At 37.2% G+C, this 13,868-nt stretch overlaps 1 protein-coding gene across 7 annotated transcripts in view; it reads right to left on the reverse strand.

The window, feature by feature from the left end:
• The window catches only part of Slc4a7 (solute carrier family 4 member 7), a 100,024-nt gene that overhangs the window by 50,934 nt on the left and 35,222 nt on the right, over positions 1–13,868 (reverse strand). For all 7 annotated transcript variants that reach the window (XM_026406039.2, XM_026406033.2, XM_077796246.1 and 4 more), the window contains exons 4-5: positions 8,876–9,014; positions 8,105–8,265 (exon numbers count right to left, since the gene is read on the reverse strand). In XM_026406039.2, coding sequence (XP_026261824.2) covers positions 8,105–8,265; positions 8,876–9,014 — 300 coding nt within the window. The remainder of the gene's footprint in view (positions 1–8,104; positions 8,266–8,875; positions 9,015–13,868) is intronic.

Genomic DNA, 13,868 nt, shown 5'->3' on the forward strand with positions numbered 1-13,868 from the left:
GAAGTATTACTCTCTCCTAATAGTGTATAATATGCATAAAGATAAATATGAACATTACCCATTCAGTAAAAATGAATAAATTACTGAGAGAGACCCTTATTTCACTAAAAACCATTACATTTACAGAGAAGTTACTGTTTTACACTAATAGCCTTCCTAAGGTGGAAAGTGCTTTTCTGTTAGGATGCAATGAATTCTACCAAGCTGAGTATTTCATAATATTGACTTCCCATGAAGACAATATTATTAATATTATTAACAATAATATTAAAATATCTCATATTTCTCCTGCAAATTGTTCCAGTAGATGAATAGCTGGACACATTCACTCAGTAACTTTTTACTAAGTGCTCACAATGTGCGGAGAACACAGAAGTTTAAAATAAAAAGCGAAGTAAGTTTCTGCTCTCACTCTTTCAGAGGTTTTAAAAACCAATGAGGACAGCAGCCTGCAGCAGGGCCCCGGAGATCCAGGCCAACTGATTCGCGTGGCCTGCCCTGCGGCTACAGAAGGCGTGGCGCCTCAGTGAAGCCATTAATTGGCAAGCAGGGAGGTTAGGGAAGGCCATTAGGTGGAATCCCACCAGCCAAGCCCACACGGACCCTTGGGCCGAGCACGGGTTCTCAGAAGGGGAAGGAAGCGGTACAGTCCCATCCCCCACAGCGGACACTCCACCGAGGCAGTCAGCGGCCACCATCCGGGAAAGCTGAAGGATACACCGCCACTCTCCTTCAGAGTGCAACATCAAAACAGCGGACACTCCATCCAGGCAGTCAGCGGCCACCATCCGGGAAAGCTGAAGAATACACCACCACTCTCCAACAGCTTGCAACATCAAAACAGCCAGCAGCAGGACCCCGGAGATCCAGGCCAACTGATTCGCGCGGCCTGCCCCGCAGCTACAGAAGGCGTGGCGCCTCAGAGAAGCCATTAATTAGCAAGCAGAGAGGTTAGGGACTGCCATTAGGTGGAATCCTGCCAGCCAAGCCCACTGCCCACGCCCAGAACAGGCCGAGCGACCTGCCAGCATTGTAGTCACGACACCCCAATTGGAATAGGGACAGAGCAGAGCCGCCTTCCACTCCCGGAACAGGCCCAGACAGCCGCCAGCGTGGTAGACACGTCACCCCAATTGGAGTAGGGGCACAGCCGCCGCCCGCACCTGCAAGGGAGACTTTTCAAGTATACAAGAGCAACATAAATAAATAGGGGGTAAATTTCAAAACACAACAGTTGCACCAAGCAGAAAGAAACGCGAGCAGTATGAAAAGACAAGGAAAGAAAGGACCACAAGCAATGCAGGTCAACTCAACTTTAGAAGAGGTAATAGCTGCAACAGATGGAATATCAGATAAAGAGTTCAGGATATATATGCTTCAGATGATCTGGAGTCTCAAGGAAGACATGAGACAGCAAAATCAGACAATGAAAGATCACATTGACAAACAAATCCAGGAAGTAAAAGATCAATTTCACAGGGAGATAGAGGTAATAAAAAACAAACAAATTGAAATTCTAGAAATGCAGGAAACAATAAACCAACTTAAAAACTCAATTGAGAATACTACCAGCAGAGTAGATCACTTAGAAGAGAGAACATCAGACAATGAAGACAAAGTATTTCAACTGGAAAAGAACATAGACAGCTCAGCAAGTCTGCTAAGAAACCATGAGCAGAACATCCAAGAATTATGGGACAATATCAAAAGACCAAATTTAAGAGTCATTGGGATACAGGAAGGCACAGAGCTCCATTCCAAAGGAATAAACAGTCTATTCAGTGAAATAATACGAGAAAACTTCCCAGAATTGAAGATTGAGACAGAATCCCAAATCCTAGAAGCCTACAGGACGCCGAATGTGCAAAATCATAAGAGATCCACACCTAGACACATTATAATGAAGATGTCCAACATACAGAATAAGGAGAGAATTTTAAAAGCTGCAAGAGAAAGAAAGCAGATTACATTTAGGGGTAAACCAATCAGGATAACAGCTGATCTCTCAACACAGACTCTGAAAGCTAGAAGATCCTGGAATAACATATTTCAAACACTGAAAGACAATGGGCTCCAACCAAGAATCGTGTATCCGGCGAAATTAAGCTTCAGGTTAGAAGATGAAATTAAAACCTTCCACAATAAACAAAAGTTAAAAGAATTCGCAGCTAGAAAACCATCTCTTCAAAAAATCCTTGGCAAAACATTACAGGAAGAGGAAATGGAAAATAACATTGAAAACCAACAATGGGAGGTAGGACAGTAAAGGGGGGGAAGTAGTCAAAGAGGATAACAAATCAGGTTTAGTAACATCAATAAACAAATATGGATAGAAGAACAAACCATATCTCAATAATAACCCTAAATGTTAATGGCTTAAACTCACCAATTAAGAGACACAGGCTAGTAGAATGGATCAAAAAACAAGACCCAACAATATGCTGTCTACAGGAGACGCATTTGATAGGAAAAGATATACATAGACTGAAGGTGAAAGGTTGGGAAAAATCATATCACTCATATGGACTGCGGAAACAAGCAGGAGTGTCCATACTCATATCTAATAAAATAGATTTCAAGCCAAAGCTAATCAAAAGGGATATAGAAGGACACTTCATACTGCTCAAGGGAACCATACACCAACAAGACATAACAATAATAAATATATATGCCCCAAATAATGGTGCAGCTGTGTTCATCAAGCAAACTCTTCTCAAGTTCAAGAGTCTAATAGACCAACATACAATAATCATGGGAGACTTCAACACACCTCTCTCACCACTGGACAGATCTTCCAAACAAAAGTTAAATAAGGAAACTATAGAACTCAATAACACAATTAACAACCTAGACTTAATTGACATATATAGACTATACCACCCGACATCAAGTAGTTACACTTTTTTCTCAGCAGCACATGGAACCTTCTCAAAAATAGACCATATAATATGTCACAGGGCAACTCTTAGACAATACAAAGGGGTAGAGATAATACCATGCATCTTATCTGATCATAATGGAATGAAACTGAAAATCAATGATAAAAGAAGAAAGGAAAAAGCAAGCATCACCTGGAGAATGAACAATAGGTTGCTGAGTGATCAATGGGTTTTAGAAGACATCAAGGAGGAAATTGAAAAATTCCTAGAGTTAAATGAAAACACAGACACAACATATCGGAATCTATGGGACACATTGAAAGCAGTTCTAAGAGGAAAATTCATTGCTTGGAGTTCATTCCTCAAAAAAAGAAAAAACCAACAAATAAATGATCTCATACTTCATCTCAAAATCCTAGAAAAAGAAGAGCAAAACAACAGCAAAAGAAGTAGAAGGCAAGAAATAATTAAAATCAGAGCTGAAATTAATGAAATTGAAACAAAAGAAACAATTGAAAAAATTGACAAAACTAAAAGCTGGTTCTTTGAAAAAATAAATAAAATTGACAGACCCTTAGTCATGCTAACGAAGAGAAGAAGAGAGAGAACCCAAATTACTAGCATACGGGATGAAAAAGGCAATATCACAACAGACACTTCAGAAATACAGAAGATAATCAGAAATTACTTTGAATCCTTATACTCCAATAAAATAGAAGATAGTGAAGGCATAGATAAATTCCTTGAGTCCTATGATCTGCCCAGATTGAGCCAGGAGGATATAGACAACCTAAACAGACCAATAACAATAGAGGAAATAGAAGAAACCATCAAAAGACTACCAACTAAGAAAAGCCCAGGACCGGATGGGTATACAGCAGAGTTTTACAAAACCTTTAAAGAGGAACTAACACCAATACTTTTCAAGCTATTTCAGGAAATAGAAAAAGAGGGAGAACTTCCAAATTCATTTTACGAGGCCAACATCACCCTGATTCCGAAACCAGACAAAGACACATCAAAGAAGGAAAACTACAGACCAATATCTCTAATGAACCTTGACGCAAAAATCCTCAATAAAATTCTGGCGAATCGGATTCAAAAACATACCAAAAAAATTATACATCATGATCAAGTAGGATTCATCCCTGGGATGCAAGGCTGGTTTAATATACGGAAATCAATAAATGTTATTCACCACATCAATAGACTTAAAAATAAGAACCATATGATCATCTCAATAGATGCAGAAAAAGCATTCGACAAAGTACAGCATCCCTTTATGTTCAAAACGCTAGAAAAATTAGGGATAACAGGATCATACCTCAACATTGTAAAAGCAATCTATGATAAGCCACAGGCCAGCATCATTCTGAATGGAGAAAAATTGAAGGCATTCCCTCTAAGATCTGGTACAAGACAGGGATGCCCTCTCTCACCACTTCTGTTCAACATAGTCCTCGAAACACTGGCCAGAGCAATTAGACAGTCAAAAGAAATTAAAGGCATAAAAATAGGAAAAGAAGAACTTAAATTATCACTATTTGCAGATGATATGATTCTATACCTAGCAGACCCAAAAGGGTCTACAAAGAAGCTATTAGAGCTAATAAATGAATTCAGCAAAGTGGCAGGATATAAGATCAACACGCATAAATCAAAGGCATTCCTGTATATCAGCGACAAATCCTCTGAAACGGAAATGAGGACAACTACTCCATTCACAATATCCCCCAAAAAAATAAAATACTTGGGAATCAACCTAACAAAAGAGGTGAAAGATTTATACAATGAAAATTACAGAACCCTAAAGAAAGACATAGAAGAAGACCTTAGAAGATGGAAAAACATACCCTGCTCATGGATAGGCAGAACTAACATCATCAAAATGGCGATATTACCAAAAGTTCTCTATAATTTCAATGCAATGCCAATCAAAATCCCAACAGCATTTCTTGTAGAAATAGATAAAAGAATCATGAAATTCATATGGAATAATAAAAGACCCAGAATAGCAAAAACAATACTAAGCAGGAAGTGTGAATCAGGCGGTATAGCGATACCAGACTTCAAACTATACTACAGAGCAATAGTAACAAAAACAGCATGGTACTGGTACCAAAACAGGCGGGTGGACCAATGGTACAGAATAGAGGACACAGTAACCAATCCACAAAACTACAACTATCTTATATTTGATAAAGGGGCTAAAAGCATGCAATGGAGGAAGGATAGCATCTTCAACAAATGGTGCTGGGAAAACTGGAAATCCATTTGCACCAAAATGAATCTGAATCCCTATCTCTCGCCGTGCACAAAAGTTAACTCAAAATGGATCAAGGAGCTTGATATTAAATCAGAGACACGGCATCTGATAGAAGAAAAAGTTGGTTATGATCTACACGCTGTGGGATCGGGCTCCAAATTCCTCAATAGGACACCCATAGCGCTAGAGTTAACAAATAGAATCAACAAATGGGACTTACTCAAACTAAAAAGTTTTTTCTCAGCAAAAGAAACAATAAGAGAGATAAACAGGGAGCCTACATCCTGGGAACAAATCTTTACTCCACATACTTCAGATAGAGCCCTAATAGCCAGAATATACAAAGAACTCAAAAAATTAGACAATAAGATAACAAATAACCCAATCAATAAATGGGCCAAGGACCTGAACAGACACTTCTCAGAGGAGGACATACAATCAATCAACAAGTACATGAAAAAATGCTCACCATCGCTAGCAGTCAGAGAAATGCAAATCAAAACTACCCTAAGATACCATCTCACTCCAGTAAGACTGGCAGCCATTAGAAAGTCAAACAACAATAAGTGCTGGAGAGGATGCGGGGAAAAGGGCACTCTTGTTCATTGCTGGTGGGACTGCAAATTGGTGCAGCCAATTTGGAAAGCAGTATGGAGATTTCTCGGAAAGCTGGGAATGGAACCACCATTTGACCCAGCTATTCCCCTTCTCGGTCTATTCCCTAAAGCCCTAACAAGAGCATGCTACAGGGACACTGCTACATCGATGTTCATAGCAGCTCAATTCACGATAGCAAGACTGTGGAACCAGCCTAGATGCCCTTCAATAGATGAATGGATAAAAAAAATGTGGCATTTATACACTATGGAGTATTACTCTGCATTAAAAAATGACAAAATCATAGAATTTGGAGGGAAATGGATGGCATTAGAGCAGATTATGCTAAGTGAAGCTAGTCAATCTTTAAAAAACAAATACCAAATGACTCCTTTGATATAAGGGGTGTAAACAAGGACAGGGTAGGGACGAAGAGCTTGAGAAGAATATTTACAGTAAACAGGGATGAGAGGTGGGAGGGAAAGGGAGTGAGAAGGGAAATTGCATGGAAATGGAAGGCGATCCTCAGGGTTATACAAAATGTCATATAAGAGGAAAGGAGGGGTAAGACAAGAGAATACAAATGGAAGAAATGATTTACAGTAGAAGGGGTAGAGAGGGAAAAGGGGAGGGGAGGGGAGGGGAGGGGAGGGGGGATAGTAGACAATAGGACAGACAGCAGAATACATCAGACACTAGAAAGGCAATATGTCAATAAATGGAAGGGTAACTGATGTGATACAGCAATTTGTATACGGGGTAAAAGCGGGAGTTCATAATCCACTTGAATCAAACCGTGTAATATGATGTATTAAGAACTATGTAATGTTATGAACGACCAATAAAAAAAAAAAATAAAAAAAAATAAAAAAAAAAACCAATGAGGAAATAAGTAGATAAAACGTCATGAAGCAATAACTCCTAGGAGGAGGAATAACCAGGCTCTGACAGGGATGTGAAAAATGAAGACTGATGGCAATGCCACCTTACACATCACCGTGGTAACTGGGCTATTTTTACTTTACAAAGTATGCATAAATATTTTCAAACAGTGGCACTAATTTGAGATTTTTTTTAAAAAGAGTCAAATTATCAAAACTATAATAAGATTACTCTGAGAGAAAACTGGAGGAACCAACCTAGAAGGTAAACTATAACAATAACACAATGACAACAGTTTACCATACAAGTAAACGCTGAACTATACTATATTTACGTTGTATTACATGTTCAATGAGAAACCAAGGTAAGACCCATATGTATACATTCAATATTCCTAATCCTAACTCAATTTTTGACCATTTGTACAAGACAAAATAAGAACTTCTACAATTTAAAGATTTGTAGCACATGGTCAAATCTAATGATCAAGTAACCTTGAAATATGCTAGTCTGAAAAATTCCAGTTAGTTTATAAGTTTCCTTGAAGATCAAATGCTACAGTGAAAGCCAAACTATCAAATTTACTATCTCTGAACTTCATTTTCATTTCTAGGAATTTTAGTTAAGTGACCAAATAGCTATATCCTAAGCATCCTTTTCTACTTCTATTTCCACATTATCCTCTAAATCTCTCTCCTTCATTTGCATTGCAATACCTGCCACAGCTGACCAATAGAATTGTTTCTAGCTTAGTCTATCCCTAGAGAATAAAAGGATGACTGACTTCTGTTTTATCCTCTTCCTAATCTAAAGCTACCCTGCACTATTGCCAGAACTCCTTGAGCATCCCTCTAGATTTCACTGCCCTCAAACTTAAATACCACTATGATCACCAAAATACCTACACCTGATAAAACCCAATTGTCTTCCCCCAATAATTCAAAATTCATCACAATCTATCTTTATTTTCCCAATATAGCTCCCACTACTTAAGATATGGATGTACACACAGAATTGGCTTTTCTGGGATTCACACCTATCTATCTATACTTCCCTAGACTTTTCCTCCCACTGCCTCCTCCTTTGGAACACTTTTTCTCTTGTAGTCCCTGCTCTTTATTCCCATGTACTCAAATTCTATGAATAAATTGTACAATTAATGTTCTCTGTGGATCTTTTCTAGACACCTTGATCCAAAACACAAAGGGAAAAAAAAAAAATTCATTCCTCTGAATTTGCAGAGACTCCATACTTGCTTATGGTATTATTCACTCTCTTCTTGATACTATAGTCATATCTGTCCATTTTAACATTCTAATCTCAAAACTTCTTAGAGACCCAAAAAAAGTATCTTTATTTATATGTCTATTCCTCCTACTGCCTCTGAGAACAGAAGTTTAACAGAATTGTTACATAAATATATAAAATGCCACTTTATTTTCTTAATGCCATTATTTCTCTATTTATACCCTTTCAATACCTGCTATTTCATCTAGAGTGCTTGCTCTCATGTCTAGCATGACTGTTCCATTTAGGATGCAACTCCTCAGTTCAAAAAGACTGTGCAAAGAGAGAGTCGCCACATAAGGCTTACTCCATCGGTCACCACCATCTTCAACATCCTCTTCAAATTTCAGCCATCTAAAAGAATAATACATAAAAATACTTTATAAATAATGACTATTCCATTTTCTGAACTTTAATAAACATACACTTTCATTTATAAAAAGAAAAAAGTAACCAAAAAAACCCATCCCCGGAACAACATTTTCACTACAAACACATTTTCACAAATTAGGCCAATGGTTCACAATGTTTCTTTTTTAGTTATCATAAGTCAGCCTACAAAAAAACCCCAAACTTTAGAGTTTCATATTTTCCACTTCTAATCTTATTTTAAACTTAAAAGAATAAAGGACTAGGGCTGGGGTTCTGCCTCAGAGGTAGAGTGCTCTCTTAGCATGGTGTGAGGCACTGGGTTCAGTCCTCAACACCACAAAAAAATAAAATAAAGGGATACTTACTGAATAAATAAATAAATAGATGAAGGGTTAATTAAGGAAACAGATTTGAAAATAAGGAGAAAAATTAAAGATAAATTTCCAGACACTGACAAGGAAATTCTCTGTTAACTAATTTAAAGCACTTGATATATCCCATAATTTCAACTTATTATCAAAAGAAACCAAGTCAAGTCAATTTTTAACAATCTATCTTTATTTTCCCAGCATATAAGAATCAGCAGCATTACCTGGCAGTTTCTTTCCATTCATATTCTTCTCCATCTCTGTAACATAGTTCATCCATTTCCGTGAAGAGATCGTGGGGAATGTGTTCTTCATCATCATCTTCAGTTCCAAGGATGAACTGAACTCTCTGGGAGGGTGTATCTTGACAAAATAAAATTTAAATACAAAGTTTTCCTCCACTCACTCAAATATATATTCACAGTTCTCAAAGTGAAATAGTTGCTATAAACAAATATATTTCATCAAAATTTTCTTTTGATTATTAAAATATTATAATTTTAGAAGAAAACTAGGACCAACAATCCAGACCCCCCCAAAAAAAGTTATCACAAGATCACCATTACAAAGAAAAATATGTTTAAAAAAGTCAAACTAATGTATAACTAATCTAAAACAAACAAAAATAAGCAACATCCAAAACATGGAGTGCTACACTCAAAGTCAGGAATTTTTTCTCATCAAAACCACCATTTGACCCAGCTATTGCCCTTCTGGGACTATTCCCTGAAGACCTTAAAAGAGCATACTACAGGGATACTGCCACATCGATGTTCATAGCAGCACAATTCACAATAGCTAGACTGTGGAACCAACCCAGATGCCCTTCAATAGATGAATGGATTAAAAAAATGTGGCATTTATACACCATGAAGTATTATGCAGCACTAAAAAAATGACAAAATCATGGAATTTGCAGGGAAATGGATGGCACTAGAGCAGATTATTCTAAGTGAAGCTAGCCAATCCCTAAAAAACAAATGCCAAATGTCTTCTTTGATATAATGAGAGCAGCTAAGAACAGAGCAGGGAGAAAGAGCAGGAGGAAAAGATTAACATTAAACAGAGACATGAGGTGGGAGGGAAAGGGAGAGAAAAGGGAAATTGCATGGAAATAGGAGACTCTCATTGTTATACAAAATTATGTATAAGAAGTTGTGAGGGGAATGGGGAAAAAAAACAAGGAGAGAAATGAATTATAGTAGATGGGGTAGAGAGAGAAGATGGGAGGGGAGGGGAGGGGGGATAGTAGAGGATAGGAAAGGTAGCAGAATACAACAGTTACTAGTATGGCATTATGTAAAAATGTGGATGTGTAACCGATGTGATTCTGCAATCTGTATTTGGGGTAAAAATGGGAGTTCATAATCCACTTGAATCTAATGTATGAAATATGATATGTCAAGAGCTTTGTAATGTTTTGAACTACCAATTTAAAAAATTAATTAATTAATTTAAAAAAACGCATGGGAGGGCAGAGGCTGGGGCTCAGTGGTAGAACGCTTACCTCACATGTGTGAGGCACTGGGGTCGATCCTCAGCTCCACATACACAAATAAATAAAGATATTGTGTGTCTATCATAAGTAAAAAAATATTTAAAAAAAAATTCCTGGAAGGGCTGGGGTTTTAGCTCAGTGGTAGAGTGCCTGCCTAGCAAGTGTGGGTTCAATTCTCAGTGCCACATATAAATAAGTGAATAAAATAAAGGTCCATCAACAAACAACAACAACAAAAAAAAATGGGAGCCAAGTGCAGTGGCATACACCTATAATCCCAGTGACTCGGAAGGCTGGGGCAAGAGGACCAGGAGTTCAAAGACAGCTTCAGAAACTTAGCAAGGCCCTAAGCAACTTAGTGAAACTCTCTCAAAATAAAAATTTTAAAAGGCTTGGGATGTGGCTTAGTTTTTAAGTGCCCCTGGATTCAAAGCATGGTACCAAAAACAATTAAAATGAATAGAAATGTTAGATAAGACAGAACATTTAAATATAACTAAAGTCAATAAAAATATAAAATATAGCTAAGTTCAAGAGAAAAAAAAAGAAAATCTCCTAGTGTAAAAAAAACAATGAAAAACTCAAAGTTACAAGTATACAGGAACTAACTTTTCTAACTGTCCCTACTGCCATGGAAAAACAAAGCTATGAGCTAGGGGTTGAGAGGTAGGACAGGTCACTGCAAGAAGCAGATATCCAATTGACAACATCTAGAAATAGACAATGTGTGCAGTACAGGATCCCTAAAGACAGAAACTTGCATAAATATTAGTTTGAGACAGTTAAGGGGCCTAAGGCTTTCAATGTGAAAAAAAAAAAATCAAACTGTTGAATATGAGAAATGAGTTCACACTGAACATTTAAGCCTAAGTAAATGTCCTCCAGGTATTTGTGGATATAATAAACAGGACATGACAACAGGTTAAGGAGCAGATCAGAGAGAATTATTAAAGGAAAAGACTGAGAAAATTATACAGAATGAGAAACAAAGACGGAAAACACAAAAGGTTAAGCAATATGGAACAGAATACAAAGGTCTAACAAGAAGAGCTCCAGAAAGAGGAAAATATAAGGAGAAAGGTGAGAGGCAATCTGAAAAATTTCCAGTATGTATATGACATGGTCTTCATACTGAAGGAATACCCTGGGACCTATACAGAAGAAATAAAAACATATGACTAAATTTTTCTACTGTTTTGAACTTTCTAGCATTTAGATCTTGCACATTTGTTGCCAGTTATTCTTAAAGAATATTACTAGTGCTTCCATAAGTGGCACTGTACCTAGAGGGAAAAAGAACTGATTTTATAGACTGCAATCTTATTAGTTCCTTCCACACTTTGGGAGGCTGTTTTGGATTTGCTACCTGTATGATCCTGTATGTGTAATAAAGACAATTCAAATTCTTTCATAGTAATCTGTATGCCCTTTAGGTGCTCAAGTACAATACGATATAAAAGTGGTCAAAGAGAACATCTTGCCTTTTTCCTAATCATAGGGGAAAAGCACTAATCTTTCACCATTAAAAGTGATACTGAAAGCATACACCTGAGGATGAGGCAGGAGGATCACAAGTTTGAGTCCAGCCTCAGCAATTTAGCAAGGCTGTAAGCATCTTAGTGAGACCTTATTTCAAAATAAAAATAAAAAAGGCCAGGGCCAGGCATGGTGGCACATACCTACAATCCCAGCAACTCAGGAGGCTAAGGCAAGAGGATTTCAAGTTCCAGGCCAGCCTTAACAACTTAGTAAGGACCTAAGCAACTTAGTGAGACCCTGTCTCAAAATGAAAAATAAAAAGGACTGAGACTATAGCTCAGTGGTAAAAACACCCCTGGGTTCAATCCCCAGTACTGGTTTTATTTTTTATCAGCTTGACATAGTTTCTGTCTATTTCTAGTTTGCTTAATTAAAGTTTTATCATAAAAGGGAGTTGAATTTTGTTAAAGGTTTATTTTAGATGTATTAAAATTACTATATAAGTTTTCTCCTTTGTACTACTTACTTACACTGATAGATGCTTAAATTTTAAACCAACCTTACACTCCCAGTTGGTTATCAAATTAGTGTCGTATTTTTGCCATAACAAATTACCAAAAACTTGGTGGCTTACACAACACAATTTTATTCTCTTATTAGTGTTTTGTAGACCAGAGGTCCAAAATGAGTGTTACAAAGCTAAAATCACAGTGCTGGTGGGGCTGGTTCCTTCCAGAGGATCTAGGGGAAAACCTGTCTCTTAACTTTTCCAGATCTGAATACTACAACCACTTTTTTCTTTCCTCACATCTATGCCCAGTGTGATATGCTGACCTCCTCTATTACCAAAGACACCTATGATTATATCAGGCTTACCTGCAGAATACAGAATAACATCCCCATTTCAAAATCCTTAACTATGTCTGCAAAGTCCCTTTTGCCATCTCAGGCAGCACGTACTTGTTCCAGAGATTAACATATAGATATCTTAGAGGCATTATTCAGCCTAGGTCTGTCTATTACGACATATTATTCTTTTTAAATATTGCAGGATAAGATCTGTTTTTATTTTGTTCAGGATTTCTGAATCTACAATCACAGGAAGTATTTTGTCTGTAGTTTCACTTTCTTGCAACATCTGTCTAGTTTTGATATTAGGGTAATGCTGAATTCATAACATGAAATTACAAAGTGTTCCCTTCTCTTAAATTTTCTAGCAAAGACTATTAGTTCTTTTTTTACATGTTTGTTTGAAATCATTCCTGAAACCATCTGGCAGTAAATTTATTGTGACAATGTTTTTCGACTATACAAACTCAATACTCAATATCTTTAATAAGTTTATACATTTCAGCTTGGTCATTTATATCCTATTTCGTTTCCTCCCTCCCCTTCCTTAGTCCCTCCTCTCTTTCTTTTCTTGAAGTGCTGGGGAATCAAACCCAAGGCCTCATGTACACTCAACAGGCACTCTACCACCAAGTTGCAACCCCAGCCCTGTGGTTTATATTCATAAAGGATTGTGCCCATTTCATCTAAACTATCCATTTTGTTGGCACAAAGACATTCATAATGATTCCTTATTAGCCTTTCAGTGGTGTTGGTACAGAAAATTATTTTATTCCCCCTAACTTGATCAGAATGTTTATTAATTTTACTGATCTTTCCAAAGAACCAGACTTTGGCCCAAATGAATCTTGAAACTATTTTTCTGATTTTTATTTTATCCATTTCTATTTTGATTTTGTTGTCTTTTCCTCATTTTGGATTTAATTTGTTCTACTTTCTTCCTTAGTTTCTTAAGTCAAAAGCTTAAATCACTTTCATCTTCCTTTTCTGATGAAAGGATTAAGTGGCACAATTTTGCCTCCAAGCACTGCTTCAGGTGCATCTTCCAGTTCTCACTTTGCACAGTGCCAGGCTGAAAGAAACATGCATACCTCAGAATCACATCCCCTATGGAGAAGACTCTACATCAGTTACTTGCCTATAGTGTGTTTTTATTTCAGTGAGTTCAAAATAGTCTCTACTTCTGTTACGATGGCTTCTTTAACCCATGACTACTAAGAGTTTGCTAGGTTCCATGCAGGTCCCCCTCCCGTGTTGTGGCCTGAAAACTATGTTTAGGCAATAAACTCAAGGCAATCTCATTTGCTTCTTTTAGCTATCACAGTCCTGTGCTGCCTGTTACCCAACATCTGGAACCATAACTTGTTTCCTATATAATATAACTATAACTT

The sequence above is a fragment of the Urocitellus parryii genome, chromosome 3 (genome assembly GCF_045843805.1).
Source record: "Urocitellus parryii isolate mUroPar1 chromosome 3, mUroPar1.hap1, whole genome shotgun sequence".
Taxonomy (NCBI): domain Eukaryota; kingdom Metazoa; phylum Chordata; class Mammalia; order Rodentia; family Sciuridae; genus Urocitellus; species Urocitellus parryii.